At 42.1% G+C, this 8464-nt stretch overlaps 1 protein-coding gene across 3 annotated transcripts in view; it reads left to right on the plus strand.

Annotated features, from left to right (window-relative positions):
- Fancd2 (FA complementation group D2) overlaps positions 1 to 8464 on the plus strand; it is a 110966-nt gene that overhangs the window by 15929 nt on the left and 86573 nt on the right. For all 3 annotated transcript variants that reach the window (XM_029557036.1, XM_029557035.1, XM_017794818.2), the window contains 3 exons: positions 1663 to 1715; positions 3396 to 3474; positions 7247 to 7371. In XM_029557036.1, the coding sequence (XP_029412896.1) occupies positions 1663 to 1715; positions 3396 to 3474; positions 7247 to 7371 (257 nt within the window). The remainder of the gene's footprint in view (positions 1 to 1662; positions 1716 to 3395; positions 3475 to 7246; positions 7372 to 8464) is intronic.

The raw sequence follows: 8464 nt of genomic DNA on the forward strand, positions 1-8464 counted from the left end.
CAATGTGGGTCAGAAGTTTTCAGACTTTCTCCTTAGGTCTGGAATCTTCTAAGAATGATTTTGGCCTCAGGAACTTGGGTGTTGGACTCACCTGAAACCCTGGCCATGGCCGTGCCCACGCAGGGATGCAATTTTAAAATATTTTTTAAAAATATTTTATTTTTATTTTATGTGTGTGAGTCTATTGCTTGCATTTTGTGCGGTGCCTTTGGAGGTCAGAAGAGAGTGTTGGATCCCCTGAAAGTGGAGTTAAGGACAGTTTTTAGCTGTCATGTGGGTGCTGGGAATCGAACCCAGGTCCTCTGCAAGAGCAGCCAGTGCTCTTAACTACTGAGCCATCTCTCCCAGCCTCCAAGCATTCTTTTTTAATTTTTAAAAAATTTTATGTGTATGCCGGGCATGGTGGCACATGCCTTTAATCCCAGCACTCAGGAGGCAGAGGCAGGCAGATCTCTGTGAGTTCAAGGCCAGCCTGGTCTATATAGTAAGTTCCAGGACAGCTGAGGCTACAGGGAGACCCTGTCTCAAAAAGACCAAAAAAAAAAGAAAAAAGTGAAAGTTTAGGTGTGGTGGCATAAACCTTTAATCCCAGCATTCAAGAGGCAGAGGCAGGCAGAGCTCTGTGAGCTCGAGGCCAGCCTGGTCTACATAGTGAGCTCCAGGCCAGCTGTGGTTACAGGGAGACCCTGTCTCAAGACCAAAATAAGTTTTTGGTTATTTTTATTTTATGTGTGTGTTCTGCCTTTATGTATGTAAGTGCACCACATGCAGGCAGCACCCATGGAACCTAGAAGAGGACATCAGGTAGGTCCCCTGGAACTGGAGTTAAGGATGGTTGTTAGCTGCCATATAGATACTTGGAACTGCTCCCAGGCCCTGTGTAAGATCAGCTATTTCTCCAGCAGTGCCCAAAGGGCCCAGTAGAGGGAGTTGGATGCCCTAGAACTGGAGTTATGAGCTGCCAGATATGGGTGCTGGGATCTAAGCTGGGGTCCTCCTCCGTAGCACCAAGTGCTCTTAACTGCTACACCATCTTTCCAGCCTCTCCTGTGAGCATTCTTATAAGAAGATATCAATTATAACAGGGTCTTTCCTCAAGAACTCTGGAGTTATTTCTGACTAATTATGCATTTCTTTTCTTAATGATTATTATAGGCATTTCATTAAAATAAGCCATCTGTAGATCAAATAATTCTTAAATTGTGTTTCAAGTTTAACTTATTTCATAAAAATACTTTGAGAACAGGCGTCTCCACAGATTTTAAGTAGATTACTTCTTTGCCCATTCATTTATCTATTTTCTTTCTCAAATGATTTCTTTTATGTAGAACTTATCCTCATATTTTGTCTACTGCTCTTCAGGCAAGATCTGATGCTTCATGGTTCGGCACAGTGCTGTCTTAATTGAAAAAACATCCTGTCCTTATAAAGCTCCCAAGATGCTACCTTATGACTTCTTTATTTCATCCTCCTGCATTGCATCATACCACATGAACCCCAGTTTACTGAATTCTTCAGTATTGCAATAGCATTTTCCAGTACTGTTGGATCATTGGCCGGATCACAGGCCTGTTTGCTGTTTTGACCTGAGAGCAAATAATTACACATTTCTGTTGTATATTTTGAGACCATCTCCTAACTCTGCATATCTTTTTTTTTTAGCCTGCCATTATCAAAATCTTATTTGAAAAGGTACCACAATTTCTTTTTGAAAAGTAAGTGGAGTTATTTTGAAATGTTTTAAGTTTCTCTCTGGAAAGGTTGCTCTGAGACAGACATTATACAGTCATGTTGACAATGCCAGGTACTTAAGACTGCCAAAGTTTCATTGGAGTGTTTGTTTTTGAATTTCTTTATTTTTATTTTTATTTTAAAATTTTATATGCACTGCCTGGATGTAGGTAAGTGTACCCATGTAGTGAAATGCCTGTGGAGGACAGAAGAGGCTGTTGGATCCCCTGGAACTGGAGTTACGGACAGCTGTCAGCTGCCATGTGGGTACTGGGACTCAAACCGCTGACCCATCTCTCCAGCCCTTGTTTTTGAATTTTATCTATTACTGAATACAAATTTAGATTATTGTTAAGAATATCATACATGCTTATTATATGTTGATTATTCCTAGAAGGATGCATAAGAAATTGGTAATAATGATTGTTTCCAAGGAGGGAGCCAATTGACTGGCGTCAGTCTCCAAATACTGTTGAATCAGGAGGATCTCTTAGGTCTTGCTGGTCATCCATTCTAGCTGAATCAGTGAACTCCAGGTTTAGTGATAGACTGTGTCTCAAAAAATATGGTAGAGTGTGATTTCTTTAGGAAAACCCTTGGTGTGTTGATCTCTGGCCTCCTTGTGCACACATGACCACATACACCAAAATCTTTGGTTTTCTTTTTTTTTTTTTTTTTCCTTTCTGAGATTGAATCACACCATATGACCTGGAACTCACTATGCAGGCCAGGCTGACCTTCAATGCACTACCTGCCTCAACCTCCCAAATACTGGAATTTAAGGCATATGTGACCACATCTAGTACAGTTACTTTTTTGCTTTTGTTTGTTTTTTTGTTTGTTTGTTTGTTGAAACAGGATCTACCTATGTAGCTCTGGCTGGTCTGGAACTCTCTATGCAAATCAGGTTGGCCTTGAGCTCACAAAGATCACCTGCCTTTCCTCCCTCATGTTGATGATGAATAGTGTATGCCCCCATTCATGCAGTCACATTATTTTTAAGAGATAACTACTTAGCTCTGTTTTCCCTTCTCTTTGAAACATCCCTGGCTATAGCCACTGTTAACAGTTTGTGTATTTTCTTCTAGGCATCTTTTTCATTGTATATAAGCATATGTCTTTAAAAAAAAAAGATTTATGCATTCATTTTATTTTATGTGTATGTGTGTGTGCCTGAGTGTATGTATGTGCACTACATGTGTACAAGTGTCCTTGAAGGCCAGAAGAGGGTGTCATATCCTCTGAAACTGGAGTTAAAATGATTATGAGTCCAATTTGGGTGTGTGCCAAACCCAAGTCTTCTGCAAGAGCAGCAGGTGTTCTTAACTTCTTAACTGCTGAACCATCTCTCCAACCCCTGGCTTTTAAATATCACTCATATATCTATCACAGTTCCCAATGACTAGTAAGTACACAGTATGTTAAGCAACTGGCTGAAATATATTGTGTAGTATTAAAGCTTGCTGTTAATATAATTTAAAAATTATAATTTAAAGTCAGGACTTGGGAATATAGCTCAGTAATAGAGCACCTGTTTAGCATGTGTAAGTCGCTTGGTACCCAACCCTCCCCCACCCCCCAAAAAAAGTTTGACACAGGGAGAGGAAGAAGGAGGTGGCAAAGGGAAAGAGACAGCTAAGTTCCTTCTCCTTTTGCCATTTCAGCACAAACAGTGATGGAATCAATATGTCTCTACTTATTATCAATCAACTAAAATGGCTTGATAGAATTGTGGACAGCAAGGTAGGTTTTGGGGATTTATCAGTATCAATTTAAAAAGATTTTAGCTAGATGTGGTGGTATATTCCAGTAATCTCAGCATTTAAAGGGAAGAAGCAAGGAGATTAAGTTTGAAGCTAGCCTGGACTACATAGTGAGACCTTGTCTCAAAAAAATAAAAATGGTTTTCATCTTTGGCCAGACTTTTGGAATTTGTACCATTTATTTCCTTCTTTCTAAATGAAAAAAAGCACATTTTTCCATCAGTCTGTTAGCTTTATCCAGATTTCACAGTTTGAACATCCTGAATATTTATTTGACTCTTTAAATTTATTCTGAAAAAGAAGCTTAGACTGAGTGGTGTATGCCTGTAATCCCAGCACGTGGGAGGCTGAGGAGGTAAGATCTGTTGTTTGTAGCCAGATGGTACTGTAGAGAACCCCTATTCTGATTAAAAAATAAATAAAAGACGGGCCTAGTAAGACAGTTCAGAGGGTAAAGCCCTTGTTGTGTTAGCCTAAGGACCTGAGTTTAATCCCTGGAATCCATGTCAAAGTGGAAGGAGAGAAATGACTTCATAAAGTTGTCCTCTGACCACACATGCTCTGTGGTACGCTCATGCCGTCCTACACACATCGTACCTACATTAATAAATATTTTTTTTCTTTGCATTTTAAAAAATTTATTTAAAGTAAATAATTTTAAAAACATTTTTATTTTTTGTGTATGAGTGTATTGCCGTCATGTATGTAAGTGCACCCATGTCATGCAGTGCCTGTGGAGGTCAGAAGAGGGCATCAGATTGTCTGGAACTGGAGTTACAGATGGCTGTTAGCTGCCACTTGGGTGCTAGGCATCAAACCTGGGTCCCCTGCCAGAGCAGCTAGTGCTCTTAACCACTGAGCCATTTCTCCAGCCCCAATAAATAATTTTAAAAAATTATGTGTATGTGAGTTTGCTTGCCTGAGTTAGTGTACTGCATGCATGCAGAGGCCCACAGAGGCCAGTAGAGGGCATGAGATCTTCTGGAACTGGAGTTAACTAGGTTGTGAGCCACCATGTGGGTGCTGGAAACTGAACCTGGTTCCTCTGCCAGAGCAGTATGTACTGTTAACTGCTGAACCATTTCCCTATCTCCAAATAATCTTTTTTTTTTTTTTTTTTTTCTTCTTTTGTCTTTTTGGACAGGGTCTCCCTGTAGCCGCAGCTGGCCTGGATTCACTGTGGAGACCAGGCTGGCCTCGAATTCGCAGAGATCCGCCTGCCTCTGCCTCATGAGTGCTGGGACTAAAGGTATGGTGGTCACCACCACACCCAGCTCCCCAAATAATCTTTTGAAAAGACAAACTTACCCAGTTATAAAAATTTTAAACGGCCAGTTGTGGTGGCGCACCCCAGTAGGATATGCTGAAGAGCCAGAGGCAGGAGGATCATGAGTTCAAGGCCAGCCTGGGCTATGCATTTTGCTGGGTGTGGGGGTACACGCCTTTGATTCCAGCACTTGGGAGGCAGAGGCAGGTGGATCTCTCTGAGTTCAAGACCAGCCTGGTCTGCATAACGAGTTCCAGGTCAGCTGGGGCTACAGGGAGACCCTGTCTCAAAAAGACAAAAAAATAAAATAAAGTAAAAATTTAAACGGTCTCACTATCTAGTTCTAGGTGGCCTGGATCTGTAGGCTAGGCTGGCCTGCAACTTGTGATCCTCCTGCCTCTGCCTCCCATGTGCTGGGTTGGAGGTATGCATCACCATTCCCATCTTCTGAGATGTTCTTAAGATGATTCTTGTAAATTTTTTTTTAGCAGATTCATTTTATTTTATTTTATTTTATTTTATTTATTTTATTTTTGGTCTTTTTTGAGACAGGGTCTCCCTGTAGCCCCAGCTGTCCTGGAACTCATTATATAGACCAGGCTGGCCTTGAACTCACAGAGATCTGCTTGCCTCTGCCTCCTGAGTGCTGGGATTAAAGGCGTGCACTACCAGGCCTGGCCCATTTTATTTTTTTAAATATTTATTATTTTTATGTGTATGTGTGTATTGCCTGTGTGTAGGTAAGTGTACCCGTGTCTTGCAATGCCCACGGAGGACAGAAGAGGTTGTTGGGTCCCCTGGAACTGGAGTTAGGACAGTTGTTAACTGTCATGTGGGTGCTGGGATTCAAACCTTGGTCTTCTGCAAGAACAACCAGTATTCTTAACCATTGAGCCATCTCTCCAGCCCTATCATGTTATTTTTAATCATGTGTATGTATGTGTGGGTATGTACTTGTATATTTTGGTGCTTACAGAAATCAGAGGCTGAATCCACCTGGAGCTGGAGTTAACAGGCAGTTGTGAGCTGCCCAGCATGGGTCCTGGGACCTGATCCAAAGTCCTTTACAAGAGCAGCACAACTCCCCAGCCCTGATTCTTATTTTTGGCAAACATTCTAAGGAGAATCATTTAGAAAAACATGAGTTTTGGAGTCTCATTTGGGCTGGAATGTAGAGCCTGCCACTTAACTTGAAGCTGGACTGGAACCTGCTATGTAGACTAGACTGGCCTGGAACTCACAGAGAGATATGCCTGCCTCTGCTTCACATGTGCTGGACTTAAAAGTGAGAGTCTAAGGGGCTGGAGAGATGGCTCAGTGGTTAAGAACACTGACTGTTTTTGCAGAAGGCTCAGTGGTTAAGAACACTGACTGTTTTTGCAGAAGACCTGGCTTCGAATCCCAGCACCCACATGGCAGCTAACAACTGTCCATAACTCCAGTGAGAGCCTAAACCGAGAGTGGTGGCACATGCCTTTAATCCCAGCACTCAGGAGGCAGAGGCAGGTGGATCTCTGAGTTCAAGAGCAGTCTGTTCTACATAGCAAGTTCTAGGACAGCTGGGGCTACAGGGAGACCCTCTCCCAAAAAGACTAAAAAGAAAAGTGAGAGCCTAGCCTTTATGTGAATTTTGGGAGGCCATTTTCCTCTCTGTGTATGGGTTTGTGTTTATGTAGAAGCGTGTGTGTGTGCGCGCGCATTTGCATTTGTGAGTGTCTGGAGACCGAGCATGATCTCAGGTGTTATTCCTCAGGTGACTTCCAGCTTTTTTTTTCTAAGAAGACAGTTTTTCATTGGCCTGGAACTTGCTACATAGGCTGGGCTGGGCTAGGTTGGCTGATCAGTAAGCCCCAGGGATCTGCCTCTCTCTGCTTTCCCAGTGCTAGGATTAAAAGTGCATGCCACCATGCCTGGATTTTTTAAAAATGGATTCTGGTGGTGATTGAACTCAGATCCTTGTGCTTGTAAAGAAAAAACTCTATAACAGGGCATGGTGGTACACACCTTTAATCCCAGCACTTGGGAGGCAGAGGCAGGTGAATCTTTGAGTTTGAGGCCTGGTCTACCTAGTGAGTTCCAGGCTAGTGAGTAACTGGCTATAGGGAGACCCTGTCTCAAAAAAGAAAAAAAAAAAAAAAAAGGTATTACTGACTGCACCATCTCCCCAGCCTCTATTTGCTTCTTAAGTTCTTCAAAACTTAAAACTTTTGAACTTGTCTGTTGTGGTCATGGTATATACACAATAATTTCAGGAGTGTATTTCCCGAGTAAGTAGTTGTTTATTTGTTCATGTTTTGCTTTTTGTTTTTTGGTCTTTTTGATTCAGGGTCTCCCATAGCTCCAACAGGTCTCACAAGCTCACAGATCCTTCTGCCTCAATCTCTCAAGTGCTGGGATTAAAGGCATGCACCACCATGCCTGGCACAAGTAAGTAGTTTTTTATTTCGAGTAATGTGCTACAATCCTAATAATGTCCTCCCTGCAGGACCTCACCACTCAGATGATGCAGTTGATCAGTGTTGCTCCAGTAAACCTGCAGCATGACTTCATCACCAGTCTTCCTGAGATCTTAGGGGATTCTCAGCATGCTGACGTGGGGAAAGAACTGAGGTGAATGAGCATTGTGGATTTCTGGGGCTCCACCATGGGAACTTTTTCATTGCAATGTGAAAAGAATAGTAATAGGAACATAGAAAAGAGTAGGGAACTGGGTGTGGTGGCACGCACCTTTAATCCCAGCACTTGGGAGGCAGAGGCAGGTAGATCTCTGTGAGTTCAAGGCCAGCCTGGTCTACATAGTGAGTTCCAGGACAGCTGGGGCTGCAGGAAGACCCTGTCTCAAAAATAAAACACAACAACGAAAAAGAGGGCTGACGAGGCCTGGCAACCTGAGCTTGATACCTGGAACCTGCATAGGAGAGAATTGTCTCCAACAAGCTATCGTTTGACACAGGTTTGTGCACTGTAGCAACGTGCATCCCCCCCCATAAGTTTTAAAAAATGTGTGGTAGCATGTGCCTGTCATCCCAGCGCTTGAGAGATAGAGGCTGGAGGGAGGGTCATGTGTTCAAGTTCATCCTCAGCTTTGTAGCTAGTTTGAAGCCATCTGGGGGATGTGAGACCTTGTCTAAAATTCAAAAAAACAAGAGAAAGTGGTTATATAACTGAATTGGTAGAGTGCTTACCTGGCATGTACAAAGCCCTATGTTCAAATCCCAGTACTGCATAAAGCAGGCATGGTGGCACACACCTGTAATCTCAACATTTAGAAGATGTGGGGAAAAGAATCAGTTCAAGAGCATCCTCTGCTCAGAAGTTCAGGGTCGTCCTTAGTTACATTGTGAGTTTCAGGCCATTATGAGCTTCATGAAACCCTGTCTCAAAAATTTTTAGAAAAGTAATTGCTCAGTGGTCAATGACCATGAATTACTCTTCCAGAGGGCCCCAGTTTGGCTCCTAGCATCCACATTAGGTGGCTTACAACCACCTGTAACTCCAGCCTCAGGGGATCTGATGCCCTATGGTCTTTGTGGACACCCACACTTTCATGCACACCTACCCATATACAGATAGACATAAATAAAAAGTAAATCTTTTTTTTTTTTTTTTTTTTTTTTTTTTTTTTTTTTTTTTTTTTTAAAAAAAAAAAAAAAAAAAAAAAAAAAGAGGACGATAAATCTTTCACTGTGATATATCAAAATAA

The sequence above is a fragment of the Nannospalax galili genome, unplaced genomic scaffold (assembly GCF_000622305.1).
Source record: "Nannospalax galili isolate Female #2095 unplaced genomic scaffold, S.galili_v1.0 scaffold406, whole genome shotgun sequence".
Lineage (NCBI taxonomy): Eukaryota > Metazoa > Chordata > Mammalia > Rodentia > Spalacidae > Nannospalax > Nannospalax galili.